Genomic DNA, 17,290 nt, shown 5'->3' with positions numbered 1-17,290 from the left:
GGTAGAAATCCCTTGTGTGTTGTGGAAGAGTATAGTGATAGGAGTATACTACCGTCCACCTGGTCAAGATGGTGAAACGGACAGTGAAATGCTAAGAGAAATTAGGGAAGCTAACCAAATTGGTACTGCATTAATAACAGGAGATTTCAATTACCCCAATATTGACTGGGTAAATGTATCATTGGGACATGCTACAGAGTTAAAGTTCCTGGATGGAATAAATGACAGTTTTATGTAGCATTTGGTTCAGGAACCAACAAGAGAGGGAACAATTTTAGATCTAATTATCTGTGATGCACAGGATTTGGTGAGAGAGGTAACGGTGGTGGGGCCGTTTGGCAATTGTGATCATAATATCAAATTTGAATTAATGACTGGAAGGGGAAGAGTAAGCAAATCCATGGCTCTCATGCTAAACTTTCAAAAGGGAAACTGATAAAATGAGAGAAATAGGAAAAAAATGAAAGGAGTAGCTACAAAGGTAAAAAGTGTGCAAGAGGCGTGGTCATTTTTAAAAAATACCATCCTAGAAGGATGTATTCCACACTAGGGATGTGCATTCATTTTTCACGAATTAGACAATGTCAACAATATTGTCTAATTCGTCATGGTTCGATAGCCCCGATAAACAAAGCGTTTTTTGCTGAAATTTCGGCAAAATTTGTATTTCGTGTTAGTGTGCACTAACAGAGTTACTGCGCACTGCATATCTCTTAATGCGCAGTAATACCAATTAGTGCTCACTGTTTTTCTAGCTAACGAACTCCTCTAAATTGATACTTTTTAATTTTGAAGTTGCATTTTTTTTAGTGCATACTAACATTAGTTACAGCGCACTACTACATACTACGTGTGCTGTAAATTCTATTAGGGTGCACTAACTATCCAAATGCGAATTCCACAAGGAATCTGTACCTTTCTTAGGGTACATAGTGTATAATGAAGTCTTCCAAATGGACCCACAAAAGCTGGAGAGCATTCAAAAGTGGTCCCAGCCTACTGGTCTCAAGGCTCTCAGAAGATTTCTGGGATTTACATATTATTATAGAACCTTCATTAAGAATTACTCCTCACTAACCATACCATTAACAGCTCTGACAAAGAAGGGTGCCAATGCCGCCAATTGGTCTACAGAGGCTGTCACCGTCTTCCAAAAGCTAAAGGACGCCTTCTCTAGCAAGCCTTGCCTTCATCACCCAGATCCTACACGCCCCTTCATTGTAGAAGTGGATGCCTCTGACGTGGGCGTTGGGGCTGTGTTGAGTCAAACTAGTGACTCTAAGATCCTGAGACCATGTTCCTTTTTCTCTAGACGATTCACACCGGTTGAAAGGAACTATGGAGTCGGAGATAAGGAATTGTTGGCGATAAAGTTGGTGTTTGCAGAGTGGAGACCCTGGCTCGAAGGTGCGCAACACCAGATTACAGTTTTTACAAACCATAAAAACCTAGAATACCTTCATCATGCCCAGCGCCTCAATCATAGACAGGCAAGGTAGTCCCTGTTCTTTAACAGGTTTGATTTCATCCTGAAGTATCTACCTGGAGATAAGAACATCAGAGCAGATGCCCTAGCTCATTCGTTCACTTCTGAAGATGTGCCTGATGCTCCGCAACATATCATTGACCCAGAAAGAGTCATGCTATCAGCCACTCACCCAGTGCCTGCAGGCAAAACGATTGTGCCTACCAACCTCCGGAAGAGAGTACTTGCATGGGCTCACGATTCTAAATTGGCCGGACATCCAGGTCAACGGAGAACTCTGGCAAAAATCCAAAAATACTACTGGTGGCCGTCTATGCAAGAAGACACCTTTGCCTATGTAGCGGCCTGTACCAACTGTGCCAGACAGAAGCCTCCACCTGGACATCCTTGGGGCCAACTGCAAACATTACCAGTTCCAGATGAGCCCTGGACTCACATCGTCACGGACTTCGTGGTGAACTTACCCCTCTCAGGAGGCAATAACACAATATGGGTAACTGTGGACAGATTTTCAAAAATGGCTCACTTAGCTTACCATCCGCCAGTGAACTTGCAAAATTGTTCATCAGCCACATTTTCTGCCTGCATGGAATACCCAAGCACATCGTTTCAGATAGAGGTGTACAATTCACGGCCAAATTTTGGAAGGCTCTATGTAAGAAGTTTGATATCATTCTCGACTTCACTTCATCTTACCATCCTCAATCCAACGGCCAAACTGAGAGGATGAATCGTACCCTCAAGCAGTTCCTTAGAGCCTACATCTCTTCATGTCAGAATGACTGGGCTGAACTACTTCCATGGGCCGAGTTTTCTATCAATTCTCATCCAGCTACATCTACTGGATCAACACCATTCGAAGTGGTATATGGGCGACTTCCTTCACCAACTTTGCCACTTCCGCTAACCATGTCGTCCCCGGCAGCTCAAGCCACTGCCAATGAAATTCAAAATCTTTGGAAGAAGACCAAGGAGATGCTTATCAAAGCTGGAATCCGAGCTAAAAGAGACTATGACATACATCACGGCAAGGCTCCTGAATTTAAGCCTGGTAATAAAGTCTGGCTATCTACGAAGCATCTTAGACTCAAGTTGCCATCTGCTCGCTTCGCTCCACGCTAGGTCGGACCATTCTCCATACTCCGACGTCTAGGCAATCTCTCCTACAGTCTCAGACTTCCCCCAGCTATGAAGATCCACAATGCGTTTCATGTCTCATTACTGAAACCACTCAATCTTAACAAATTCAGTACCAAGATGCCAGATCACCCTCCTGTTGACACAGAAGAGGATATTGAGTACAAGGTAGACGCTATACTTGATGTACGGAAGCGTGGCAGAGTATGGGAGTGCCTCCTGTCATGGGAAGGCTATGGACCAGAAAATAACTCGTGGAAACCTATGGCTAATATATTGGACAAAGAGATGCTGAACCAGTATCACCGATCACATCCACGGAAACCAAGACCAGGTAGGGGGTACTGTTGCATCCATCAGTCTCAGACGGCTTCGTCCCACATGCCTCACCTCTATTTCAGCTTTCTCCACCAGCCTCAGGAGAATGGCATCTGCGGCGTCTCCTTGCCGCACCCTCCGGCATCCCTGGAGCACCTATGGCGTGGCATCCCATCATGTTTTACCTGAGGGCCTCCTAGGGCGTGTGCGCGCGCACGCCTCGCGTCTTTATTGCAGTGTTGGCGCGAACCTCGGGGGCATCCTCCTCGAGTGACATCACTGCTTCCGACTATATAGCCTGCCCACTTGCTAACCATCAATGAGTTAGCAAAGGATTGGATTCGTTCCGGTCTCAAGCTGCTCTGCCACTTCTTGCTGCTGCTGGAAGCTATCTACACCCTCCGAGGTTCTACTAACTTGGGTACCCGCTCCTCGGGGGCCCTTTACTCTCTCTCTTACAGGTGCCTATCCTGATTCCACGTACTCGCTCCTCAAAGGCCTGTGCTATCTATCCCGGTGCCTGCTACCATCTCTCCTGCCTGCTGGAAATTATACATAGCAGCTGCTTGCGAGTGAGTACTAACATCTGCAGTCTGTCTCACCTTCAGCTCCTCACCGATACCGGCATCGGAGCCTCAAGTCATCATTGTGGAATGGGTCTCCTCCGCCGAGGATCCCAGACTGCTACCATCAAAGCTCCTCTCTACGGCCACCTCTGGTGGACTCTACAAACTGCATAATAAAATTATCATCTCTGTGTTTTGTGCACCCGAGTCTAGCCTGGTGCTACAGTTCCCTGCGGGGCTTCTTCCCGTGGGAGTCTCCATCACTGTAACCCTAAGAATCTACCAAACACCTCGAAAACACAACAAAAACTATTACCAGCATGGTTAAAAGGTGAAGTGAAAGAAGCTATTTTAGCCAAAATATCTTCATTCAAAAATTGGAAGAAGGATCAGACAGAAGAAAATAAGATAATGCGTAAGCGTTGGCAAGTTAAATGTAAGACATTGATAAGACAGACTAAGAGAGAATTTGAAAAGAAGTTGGCCGTAGAGGCAAAATCTCACAGTAAAACCTTTTTAAAATATATCTGAAGTACAAAGCCTGTGAGGGAGTCAGTCGGACCGTTAGATGATCGAGGAGGTAAAGGGGCACATAGAGAAGATAAGGCCATTGTGGAAAGATTAAACGATTTCTTTGCTTCGGTGTTTACTGAAGAGGATGTTGGGGAGATACCCGTACCGGAGAAGGCTTTCATTGGTAATGATTCAGATGGATTGATCCAAATCATGGTGAACCTAGAAGATGTGGTAGGCCTTATTGACAAACTGAAGAGTAGTAAATCACCTGGACCGGATGGTATACACTCCAGGCTTCTGAAGGAACTCAAAAATGAAATTTCAGACCTATTAGTAAAAATTTGTAACCTATCATTAAAATCATCCATTGTACCTGAAGACTGGAGAGTGGCTAATGTAACCTCAATATTTAAAAAGGGCTCCAGGGGTGATCCGGGAAACTACAGACCAGTTAGCCCAACTTCAGTGCCAAGAAAAATAGTGGAAAGTGTTCTAAATATCAAACATCACAGAACATTTAGAAAGACATGATTTAATGGAACAAAGTCAGCATGGCTTTACCCAAGACAAGTCTTGCTCACAAATCTGCTTCACTTTTTTGAAGGCATTAATAAACATGTGGATAAAGGTGAACCGGTAGATGCAGTGTACTTGGATTTTCAGAAGGCGTTTCACAAAGTTCCTCATGAGAGGCTTCTAGGAAAAGTAAAATGTCATGGAATAGGTGGCGATGTCCTTTCGTGAATTACAAACAAACTGGCTAAAAGACAGGAAGCAGAGAGTAGGATTAAATGGACAATATTCTCAATGGAAGGGAGTGGGCAGTGGAGTGCCTCAGGGATCTGTATTGGGACCCATACTTTTCAATATATTTATAAATGATCTGGAAAGAAATACAACGAATGAAGTAATCAAATTTACAGATGATACAAAATTATTCAGAGAGTTAAATCACAAGCAGATTGTGATAAATTGCAGGAAGACCTTGTGAGACTGGAAAATTGGACATCCAAATGGCAGATGAAATTTAATGTGGATAAGTGCAAGGTGATGCATATAGGGAAAAATAACCCATGCTATAGTTACACAATGTTAAGTTCCATATTAGGAGCTACCACCCAAGAAAGAGATCTAGGCGTCATAGTGGATAACACATTGAAATCGTCGGGTCAGTGTGCTGCGGCAGTCAAAAAAGCAAACAGAATGTTGGGAATTATTAGAAAGGGAGTGGTGAATAAAATGGAAAATGTCATAATGCCTCTGTATCGCTCCATGGTGAGACCGCACCTTGAATACTGTGTACAATTCTGGTCGCCGCATCTCAAAAAAGATATAATTGCGATGGAGAAGGTACAGAGAAGGGCGACCAAAATGATAAAGGGGATGGAACAACTCCCCTATGAGGAAAGACTAAAGAGGTTAGGACTTTCAGCTTGGAGAAGAGACGGCTGAGGGGGGATATGATAGAGGTGTTTAAAATCATGAGAGGTCTAGAACGGGTAGATGTGAATCGGTTATTTACTCTTTCGGATAATAGAAAGACTAGGGGGCACTCCATGAAGTTAGCATGTGGCACAATTAAAACTAATCGGAGAAAGTTCTTTTTCACTCAACGCACAATTAAAATCTGGAATTTGTTGCCAGGGGTTGTGGTTAGTGCAGTTAGTGAGCTGGGTTTAAAAAAGGATTGGATAAGTTCTTGGAGGAGAAGTCCATTACCTGCTATAAATTAAGTTGACTTAGATAATAACCACCGCTATTACTAGCAACGGTAACATGGAATAGACTTAGTTTTTGGGTACTTGCCAGGTTCTTATGGCCTGGATTGGCCACTGTTGGAAACAGGATGCTGGGCTTGATGGACCCTTGGTCTGACCCAGTATGGCATGTTCTTATGTTTTTAGAACCCTGTACCCTTAGGTAGGGGTCAGTTTGGAAAAGAGGCTCTCCCAGGTTGAGACAGGACCCAAGGGCAAGCATGGCAGGTTCATACTGCAGGACATAGCCCTGGTAGGGGCAAACGATCAATTGGGTAGGATTGAGCTGAGGGGGGAAGGTATGTGGCAGAGTGACACTCTCAGTAAATCTTAATAGACCGGTCCCAGCAGACAAGGAGAAGGCAGCTCCACTTGCATACTGCTTGCCTGATGTGATGGTAAGACGTATTGGTGTGGTAAGCTGCTTCTATGACCCAATTGATTGTGTAGAATAAATGTGTGCAAGAGAAAACTGGAGTCCAGACCGTAATCTGTCTCTAGCCAGCCATAGACTGCTTGTGCTCTGTTTCACACCCAATCAAATAAATTAATCAGATTCAACTGACAAGGTTTTACTGCTGGTAAAATCAATAATAAGAGAATATGTTTTTAACATATGCTGCCAAAAAAAAAAAACCCACTCTCAGGCCCTCCTAATTCCCCCACTTCCTTGAATCTTCGTACCATGCTTATTTTCTTTAGAGGGTACGAGTGATCCCCAGTCACTCCTGCTCCACTGGTACTGCAATTACAAATGTTTCACACTCTGGACTGACTGATAAATTCTAATGTGAAATACTGAAGAGTGGCAGGCAAATAAGGAATTTATTGCACATATCTATTAGCAGGGTTTGATGCTGCACGTTTCATTCCAGGCTGAGGAAAAGGCAGGTCTCCCTTACGCACACACCACCCCAATCCCAGTCTGAGGAAGCAGGTCTCCCTTACGCACACACCACCCCAATCCCAGTCTGAGGAGGCAGGGCGCCCTTACACACACAGCACCCCAATACCAGTCTGAGGAGGCAGGTCTCCCTTACACACACACCGCCCCAATCCCAGTCTGAGGAGGCAGGTCTCCCTTACACACACAGCACCCCAATACCAGTCTGAGGAGGCAGGTCTCCCTTACACACTCACCAACCCAATCCCAGTCTGAGGAGACAGGTCTCCCTTACACACTCACCAACCCAATCCCAGTCTGAGGAGGCAGGTCTCCCTTACACACACACCACCCCAATCCCAGTCTGAGGAGGCAGGTCTCCCTTACACACACACCACCCCAATCCCAGTCTGAGGAGGCAGGTCTCCCTTACACACACAGCACCCCAATACCAGTCTGAGGAGGCAGGTCTCCCTTACACACACACCACCCCAATCCCAGTCTGAGGAGGCAGGTCTCCCTTACACACTCACCAACCCAATCCCAGTCTGAGGAGGCAGGTCTCCCTTACACACACAGCACCCCAATCCCAGTCTGAGGAGGCAGGTCTCCCTTACACACTCACCACCCCAATCCCAGTCTGAGGAGGCAGGTCTCCCTTACGCACGCACCACCCCAATCCCAGTCTGAGGAGGCAGGTCTCCCTTACGCACGCACCACCCCAATCCCAGTCTGAGGAGGCAGGTCTCCCTTACACACGCACCACCCCAATCCCAGTCTGAGGAGGCAGGTCTCCCTTACGCACGCACCACCCCAATCCCAGTCTGAGGAGGCAGGTCTCCCTTACACACACAGCACCCCAGTCCCAGTCTGAGGAGGCAGGTCTCCCTTACACACGCACCATCCCAATCCCAGTCTGAGGAGGCAGGTCTCCCTTACACACACAGCACCCCAGTCCCAGTCTGAGGAGGCAAGTCTCCCTTACACACGCACCACCCCAATCCCAGTCTGAGGAGGCAGGTCTCCCTTACACACACAGCACCCCAGTCCCAGTCTGAGGAGGCAGGTCTCCCTTACACACGCACCATCCCAATCCCAGTCTGAGGAGGCAGGTCTCCCTTACACACACACCACCCCAATCCCAGTCTGAGGAGGCAGGTCTCCCTTACACACGCCCAATCCCCAATCCCAGTCTGAGGAGGCAGGTCTCCCTTACACACTCACCACCCCAATCCCAGTCTGAGGAGGCAGGTCTCCCTTACACACGCCCCATCCCCAATCCCAGTCTGAGGAGGCAGGTCTCCCTTACACACGCCCCATCCCCAATCCCAGTCTGAGGAGGCAGGTCTCCCTTACACACGCCCCATCCCCAATCCCAGTCTGAGGAGGCAGGTCTCCCTTACACACACACCACCCCAATCCCAGTCTGAGGAGGCAGGTCTCACTTAGACACACAGCACCCCAGTCCCAGTCTGAGGAGGCAGGTCTCCCTTACACACACACACCACCTCAATCCCACTCTGAGGAGGCAGGTCTCCCTTACACACACACCACCCCAATCCCAGTCTGAGGAGGCAGGTCTCCCTTACACACACAGCACCCCAGTCCCAGTCTGAGGAGGCAGGTCTCCCTTACACACGCAGCACCCCAGTCCCAGTCTGAGGAGGCAGGTCTCCCTTACACACTCACCACCCCAATCTCAGTCTGAGGAGGCAGGTCTCCCTTACACACACACCACCCCAATCTCAGTCTGAGGAGGCAGGTCTCCCTTACACACGCACCACCCCAATCCCAGTCTGAGGAGGCAGGTCTCCCTTACACACGCACCATCCCCAATCCCAGTCTGAGGAGGAAGGTCTCCCTTACACACGCACCACCCCAATCCCAGTCTGAGGAGGCAGGTCTCCCTTACACACACACACCACCCCAATCCCAGTCTGAGAAGGCAGGTCTCCCTTACGCACACACCACCCCAATCCCAGTCTGAGGAGGCAGGTCTCCCTTACACACGCACCACCCCAATCCTAGTCTGAGGAGGCAGGTCTCCCTTACGCACACACCACCCCAATCCCAGTCTGAGGAGGCAGGTCTCCCTTACACACGCACCACCCCAATCCTAGTCTGAGGAGGCAGGTCTCCCTTACACACGCACCACCCCAATCCCACTCTGAGGAGGCAGGTCTCCCTTACACACACACCACCCCAATCCCAGTCTGAGGAGGCAGGTCTCCCTTACACACACAGCACCCCAGTCCCAGTCTGAGGAGGCAGGTCTCCCTTACACACACAGCACCCCAGTCCCAGTCTGAGGAGGCAGGTCTCCCTTACACACTCACCACGCCAGTCCCAGTCTGAGGAGGCAGGTCTCCCTTACACACACACCACCCCAATCCCAGTCTGAGGAGGCAGGTCTCCCTTACACACACACCACCCCAATCCCAGTCTGAGGAGTCAGGTCTCCCTTACACACACACCACCCCAGTCCCAGTTTGAGGAGGCAGGTCTCCCTTACACACACACCACCCCAGTCCCAGTCTGAGGATGCAGGTCTCCCTTACACACGCACCACCCCAATCCCAGTCTGAGGAGGCAGTTCTCCCTTACACACACAGCACCCCAGTCCCAGTCTGAGGAGGCAGGTCTCCCTTACACACGCAGCACCCCAGTCCCAGTCTGAGGAGGCAGGTCTCCCTTACACACGCACCACCCCAATCCCAGTCTGAGGAGGCAGGTCTCCCTTACACACTCACCACGCCAGTCCCAGTCTGAGGAGGCAGGTCTCCCTTACGCACGCACCACCCCAGTCCCAGTCTGAGGAGGCAGGTCTCCCTTACACACACAGCACCCCAGTCCCAGTCTGAGGAGGCAGGTCTCCCTTACACACACACCACCCCAATCCCAGTCTGAGGAGGCAGGTCTCCCTTACACACACTGCACCCCAGTCCCAGTCTGAGGAGGCAGGTCTCCCTTACACACTCACCACGCCAGTCCCAGTCTGAGGAGGCAGGTCTCCCTTACACACACAGCACCCCAATCCCAGTCTGAGAAGGCAGGTCTCCCTTACACACACACCACCCCAATCCCAGTCTGAGGAGGCAGGTATCCCTTACGCACGCACACCACCTCAATCCCACTCTGAGGAGGCAGGTCTCCCTTACACACACACCACCCCAATCCCAGTCTGAGGAGGCAGGTCTCCCTTACACACACAGCACCCCAGTCCCAGTCTGAGGAGGCAGGTCTCCCTTACACACGCAGCACCCCAGTCCCAGTCTGAGGAGGCAGGTCTCCCTTACACACTCACCACCCCAATCTCAGTCTGAGGAGGCAGGTCTCCCTTACACACGCACCACCCCAATCCCAGTCTGAGGAGACAGGTCTCCCTTACACACACAGCACCCCAATCTCAGTCTGAGGAGGCAGGTCTCCCTTACACACGCACCACCCCAATCCCAGTCTGAGGAGGCAGGTCTCCCTTACACATGCACCATCCCCAATCCCAGTCTGAGGAGACAGGTCTCCCTTACACACACAGCACCCCAATCTCAGTCTGAGGAGGCAGGTCTCCCTTACACACGCACCACCCCAATCTCAGTCTGAGGAGGCAGGTCTCCCTTACACACGCACCACCCCAATCCCAGTCTGAGGAGACAGGTCTCCCTTACACACACAGCACCCCAATCTCAGTCTGAGGAGACAGGTCTCCCTTACACACACACCACCCCAATCTCAGTCTGAGGAGGCAGGTCTCCCTTACACACGCACCACCCCAATCCCAGTCTGAGGAGGCAGGTCTCCCTTACACACGCACCATCCCCAATCCCAGTCTGAGGAGGCAGGTCTCCCTTACACACACACCACCCCAATCCCAGTCTGAGGAGGCAGGTCTCCCTTACACACACACACCACCCCAATCCCAGTCTGAGAAGGCAGGTCTCCCTTACACACACACACCACCCCAATCCCAGTCTGAGAAGGCAGGTCTCCCTTACACACACACCACCCCAGTCCCAGTCTGAGGAGGCAGGTCTCCCTTACACACACACCACCCCAGTCCCACTCTGAGGATGCAGGTCTCCCTTACACAAGCACCACCCCAATCCCAGTCTGAGGAGGCAGTTCTCCCTTACACACACAGCACCCCAGTCCCAGTCTGAGGAGGCAGGTCTCCCTTACACACGCAGCACCCCAGTCCCAGTCTGAGGAGGCAGGTCTCCCTTACACACACACCACCCCAGTCCCAGTCTGAGGACGCAGGTCTCCCTTACACACGCACCACCCCAATCCCAGTCTGAGGAGGCAGTTCTCCCTTACACACACAGCACCCCAGTCCCAGTCTGAGGAGGCAGGTCTCCCTTACACACGCAGCACCCCAGTCCCAGTCTGAGGAGGCAGGTCTCCCTTACACACGCACCACCCCAATCCCAGTCTGAGGAGGCAGGTCTCCCTTACACACTCACCACGCCAGTCCCAGTCTGAGGAGGCAGGTCTCCCTTACGCACGCACCACCCGTCCCAGTCTGAGGAGGCAGGTCTCCCTTACACACACAGCACCCCAGTCCCAGTCTGAGGAGGCAGGTCTCCCTTACACACACACCACCCCATTCCCAGTCTGAGGAGGCAGGTCTCCCTTACACACACTGCACCCCAGTCCCAGTCTGAGGAGGCAGGTCTCCCTTACACACTCACCACGCCAGTCCCAGTCTGAGGAGGCAGGTCTCCCTTACACACACAGCACCCCAATCCCAGTCTGAGAAGGCAGGTCTCCCTTACACACACACCACCCCAATCCCAGTCTGAGGAGGCAGGTATCCCTTACACACTCACCACGCCAGTCCCAGTCTGAAGAGGCAGGTCTCCCTTACACACACACCACCCCAATCCCAGTCTGAGGAGGCAGGTCTCCCTTAGACACACACCACCCCAATCCCAGTCTGAGGAGGCAGGTCTCCCTTAGACACACACCACCCCAATACCAGTCTGAGGAGGCAGGTTTCCCTTACACACACACCACCCCAATCCCAGTCTGAGGAGGCAGGTCTCCCTTACACACTCACCACGCCAGTCCCAGTCTGAGGAGGCAGGTCTCCCTTACACACACACCACCCCAATCCCAGTCTGAGGAGGCAGGTCTCCCTTACACACACACCACCCCAGTCCCAGTCTGAGGAGGCAGGTCTCCCTTACACACGCACCACCCCAATCCCAGTCTGAGGAGGCAGGTCTCCCTTACACACACAGCACCCCAGTCCCAGTCTGAGGAGGCTGGTCTCCCTTACACACTCACCACGCCAGTCCCAGTCTGAGGAGGCAGGTCTCCCTTACGCACGGACCACCCCAGTCCCAGTCTGAGGAGGCAGGTCTCCCTTACACACACACCACCCCAATCCCAGTCTGAGGAGGCAGGTCTCCCTTACACACACAGCATCCCAGTCCCAGTCTGAGGAGGCAGGTCTCCCTTACACACACACCACCCCAATCCCAGTCTGAGGAGGCAGGTCTCCCTTACACACACTGCACCCCAGTCCCAGTCTGAGGAGGCAGGTCTCCCTTACACACTCACCACGCCAGTCCCAGTCTGAGGAGGCAGGTCTCCCTTACACACACACCACCCCAATCCCAGTCTGAGAAGGCAGGTCTCCCTTACACACACACCACCCCAATCCCAGTCTGAGGAGGCAGGTCTCCCTTACACACACACCACCCCAATCCCAGTCTGAGAAGGCAGGTCTCCCTTACACACACACCACCCCAATCCCAGTCTGAGGAGGCAGGTCTCCCTTACGCACACAGCACCCTAGTCCCAGTCTGAGGAGGCAGGTCTCCCTTACACATGCACCACCCTAGTCCCAGTCTGAGGAAGCAGGTCTCCCTTACGCACACACCACCCCAATCCCAGTCTGAGGAGGCAGGTCTCCCTTACACACACACCACCCCAATCCCAGTCTGAGGAGGCAGGTCTCCCTTACACACACACCACCCCAATCCCAGTCTGAGGAGGCAGGTCTCCCTTACACACACACCACCCCAATCCCAGTCTGAGTAGGCAGGTCTCTTTTACACACACAGCACCCCAATCCCAGTCTGAGGAGGCAGGTCTCCCTTACACACACAGCACCCCAATCCCAGTCTGAGGAGGCAGGTCTCCCTTACACACACAGCACCCCAATCCCAGTCTGAGGAGGCAGGTCTCCCTTACACACACACCACCCCAATCCCAGTCTGAGGAGGCAGGTCTCCCTTACACACACACCACCCTAATCCCAGTCTGAGGAGGCAGGTCTCCCTTACACACACACCACCCCAATCCCAGTCTGAGGAGGCAGGTCTCCCTTACACACACACCACCCCAATCCCAGTCTGATGAGGCAGGTCTCCCTTACACACTCACCACCCCAATCCCAGTCTGAGGAGGCAGGTCTCCCTTACACACACACCACCCCAATCCCAGTCTGAGGAGGCAGGTCTCCCTTACACACTCACCACCCCAATCCCAGTCTGAGGAGGCAGGTCTCCCTTACACACATACCACCCCAATCCCAGTCTGAGGAGGCAGGTCTCCTTTCATCTCACCACACACTAATCCCAGCCTGAGGAAAAAACCAGGTCTTCCTTAATGCTATACAGAAATCCAGGGTCTAAGGATATGACATCTGCTTCTTCTGCAGTGATAACTAATGATTTCCCTTAAATCTACTTGTTTCAAAGTTTGTTCCTTTGTGTAGCAATCAAATCTTCTCCCATGGCTTGTGAAAATCACAAAACAATTAGCAATTATTCCATCATGGAAATTGGTCTTTGCAATGAGGGAATATGTGAAAAGTTATAAGCCAATAACCGGCAGCACCAGCATCAGACCGTGCATGACCTTCGGCTTCGCTTCAAAGGACGTTGGCCAGCAGTGCGTATGATTTTGAAGTATTTCTCTAAGATATGTTTGAGATTCTGTTACTAATCTACAGGGAATTGCAGAACAGAACAGAAAACTGCGGGGATGGATTTAAGTTTTTAGAAGGGCTCTCTTAGCACTTTTTTCTTTTTTGCCTGAACCTTAAATCTGGCCCAGACATTGTTCAGGGGGATCTTATCTCCAGGAACTTCAAAGGTGATTTATATTTCCTAGCAGAATTTTGCTTTGTAAATTATTATTATTATGCCATAGTTGTAAGCTGCTTTCAATCTTTTGGGAGAAAAAGGGGTACAAATTCAAGAATCAGTAATATCTCTATTGCCCCTGCTTTCCCCCACCCCCTCCCCTCTCTCCCTTCTCTACTCCTGTATCTCTGGTTATTGCCCCTGCTTTTCCTCTCCCTGCCTCTCTCTCTCCCCTCAGTAGTTCCTGTATCTCTGGTTATTGCCCCTGCTTTTCCTCTCCCTGCCTCTCTCTCTCCCCTCAGCAGTTCCCGTATCTCTGGTTATTGCCCCTGCTTTTCCCCTCCCTGCCCCTCTCTCCCCCATCAGCAGTTCCTGTATTTCTGGTTATTGCTCCTGCTTTTCCCCTACCTGCCCCTCTCTCCGCCCTCAGCAGTTCCTGTATCTCTGGTTATTGCCCCTGCTTTTTCCCTCCTTGCCCCTCTCTCCACCCTCAGTAGTTCCTGTATCTCTGGTTATTGCCCCTGCTTTCCCTCTCCCTCTCCTTGCCCCTCTCCCCCCTCAGCAGTTCCTGTATCTCTGGTTATTGTCCCTGCTTTTCCTCTCCCTGCCCCTCTCTCTCCCCCCTCAGTAGTTCCTGTACCTCTGGTTATTGCCCCTGCTTTTCCTCTCCCTGCCTCTCTCTCTCTCCCCTCAGTAGTTCCTGTATCTCTGGTTATTGCCCCTGCTTTTTCTCTCCCTGCCCCTCTCTCCCTTCAGTAGTTCCTGTATCTCTGGATATTGCCCCTGCTTTTCCTCTCCCTGCCCCTCTCTCTCTCTCCCCTCAGTAGTTCCTGTATCTCTGGATATTGCCCCTGCTTTTCCTCTCCCTGCCCCTCTCTCTCCCCTCAGTAGTTCCTGTATCTCTGGTTATTGCCCCTGCTTTTCCTCTCCCTGCCTCTCTCTCTCCCCTCAGTAGTTCCTGTATCTCTGGATATTGCCCCTGCTTTTCCTCTCCCTGCCCCTCTCTCTCCCCTCAGTAGATCCTGTATCTCTGGTTATTGCCCCTGCTTTTCCTCTCCCTGCCCCTCTCTCTCTCTCCCCTCAGTAGTTCCTGTATCTCTGGATATTGCCCCTGCTTTTCCTCTCCCTGCCCCTCTCTCTCCCCTCAGTAGTTCCTGTATCTCTGGTTATTGCCCCTGCTTTTCCCCTCCCTGCCCCTCTCTCTCCCCTCAGTAGATCCTGTATCTCTGGTTATTGCCCCTGCTTTTCCTTTCCCTGCCCCTCTCTCTCCCCTCAGTAGATCCTGTATCTCTGGTTATTGCCCCTGCTTTTCCATTCCCTGCCCCTCTCTCTCTCCCCTCAGTAGTTCCTGTATCTCTGGATATTGCCCCTGCTTTTCCTCTCCCTGCCCCTCTCTCTCTCCCCTCAGTAGTTCCTGTATCTCTGGTTATTGCCCTGATTTTCCTCTCCCTGCCCCTCTCTCTCTCCCCTCAGTAGTTCCTGTATCTCTGGTTATTGCCCCTGCTTTTCCTCTCCCTGCCCCTCTCTCTCTCCCCTCAGTAGTTCCTGTATCTCTGGTTATTGCCCCTGCTTTTCCTCTCCCTGCCTCTCTCTCTCCCCTCAGTAGTTCCTGTATCTCTGGTTCTTGCCCCTGCTTTTCCCTTTCTTGCCTCTGTGGAGGATAATGATAAGATCTCTCCTGAACAAGGAGGGATATCCTGCGGGTGGTCATGCCGTATGGCCAGCAGCTGGGATATATCCTTGGTAGCAGAGAAAGGAATTCATGGCGGACTGAATGGACCAATGGGTCTTTTTCTGCCAGCATCTTCTGTGCTTTGTTACTATCCGGCGAAAAGAAGGATTATATAAAAAGATCATTCAATCAGGCAATGTTAATTCTCTTTAAATCTTGTTGAGCTATCTTATTGTTTCCCAGCTCAGCCTGTAACATTGTCCTATAAGATCCAGGATGTTATTTTACTTTTAACTGTCACCAACACACAAAGCCCAATAGCACCCTCTAAGAACACTTCAAAAAAAAAAACCCCAACAAAAATAGAGGGGGAATACTTTAAAGATGCTAGGATAGTGTGTCTGGTGTTCTGTTTATCATGGCCACCATAATGAACAAGCCTTTCAGCGATAACAGCCTCTAGCCCCTGAAGCAGATGGAATGTCGAAACGTTGTCAGTATCCGGCTGTCTTTCAAATATCAGTATAACACCGCCGAGCAGTCTCTGAGTGCAGAGGTGCCCTTTGAATGTTTTAGTTGTGCTTTACTCCTATCACTGGAATGCTCATAAGAGGGCACTTAATGAGAAACAAGAGGATGTAGATAAGAGACATTTGAATTGCATTAAAAAAACAAACAAACAAAAAAAAAGAGAAAAATTAAAAAATTTATTGGATTGTTTTTAATTATTAACTTGGTGTATTCATTAGGTCATAGCCCTAAAAATAGTCTCTAAAACCCTGGCAATTCATAACACCAGACACAATATCCTAGCATCTTTAATTTTGTTGTTGTTTTTGTCAATTTAAAGTTTTATTAGCAAGAAATAATACAAATAATGAATGGTAGTTGTTACAATAAGCCAGCACCATCATTTTTCATTTAACCTTATATATTATTCCCCTCCCCCCATACACTTTGCAATAACAAAATAATATAAAATAAAATAGACTCCCCTTAAACATCAGGTCTAAGATACACAGGAATTATTAGCACTCATAGACAGTATAACTTCCCAATCTCCAGCTCCAGTTCCTAACGTCAAATTTCGGAAGTGCGTGAAGACTCCCCCTGAAACGCATTAGCTTCATTTACTATGTGTCTCAAGAGAGGAAGTCAGAGGTTCCCAAAGCTGTTGATGCATTTTCAAGCAGTAGTGGTGCAATGCTGTAATATATATTCTAAATTCTGTAACCTATACAGCCTGAATAGACGGTGTATCAGGTCGCTTCTAACAAGATGCCACCTCACAACGAGCAGCTATGTAGATTTGCTGGCATAAACGTTGTTGATGGGCCTCCACCCTTTCTATGGCTTTCCTAGTAATGCAATATATGGCTCATTGGTATCTCTTACTCCAGCTAACTGAGAGACCCAATCGGCAATATTTTATTTTACTTTACCTGTCTAATTTTATTCTGATTTTTATTATATTTAACTTTATTTTTATACTTGCTCATTTTGTTTTTAGTGTTTTAGACTGTGTTGTCATATAATTTATTATGACAAACAAGAACATTTTGCACCCAGTCAATGCTGATCACATAATCAAAACTGGACTTTATTTAGGAAGAAAAGACGTCAGATGCCAAATCTGTGATATCTCTCAGATTCGGGGACAAGGCGAACTCATGAGTCCAAAACAACTCCTGCTATAATTTTACTGTGATCATCCCTACCCAAAATTATTTTATTTTTTACCAAAAACGTTTCTTTAAAAACTAAATTTGTAAACTCAGAAGCAAGTATTCAATAAAGAAATAAAATAAAAATGGAATCTGTTGCCGGAGGACTTGGTCAAGGCAACTAACGTATTGGGGTT

General features: G+C 49.7%; 1 protein-coding gene across 1 annotated transcript in view; it reads left to right on the top strand.

Annotated features, from left to right (window-relative positions):
- The first annotated feature begins 2,395 nt into the window (after window positions 1-2,395).
- Window positions 2,396-17,290, top strand: part of LOC115081100 (extracellular calcium-sensing receptor-like) — a 74,512-nt gene continuing 59,617 nt past the window's right edge. Inside the window, exon 1 of the mRNA XM_029585613.1 lies at window positions 2,396-2,537. Within this exon, the coding sequence (XP_029441473.1) occupies window positions 2,396-2,537 (142 nt within the window). The remainder of the gene's footprint in view (window positions 2,538-17,290) is intronic.

The sequence above is a fragment of the Rhinatrema bivittatum genome, chromosome 19, assembly GCF_901001135.1.
Source record: "Rhinatrema bivittatum chromosome 19, aRhiBiv1.1, whole genome shotgun sequence".
Lineage (NCBI taxonomy): Eukaryota > Metazoa > Chordata > Amphibia > Gymnophiona > Rhinatrematidae > Rhinatrema > Rhinatrema bivittatum.
This window is presented reverse-complemented; position numbering and strand designations above follow the sequence as displayed.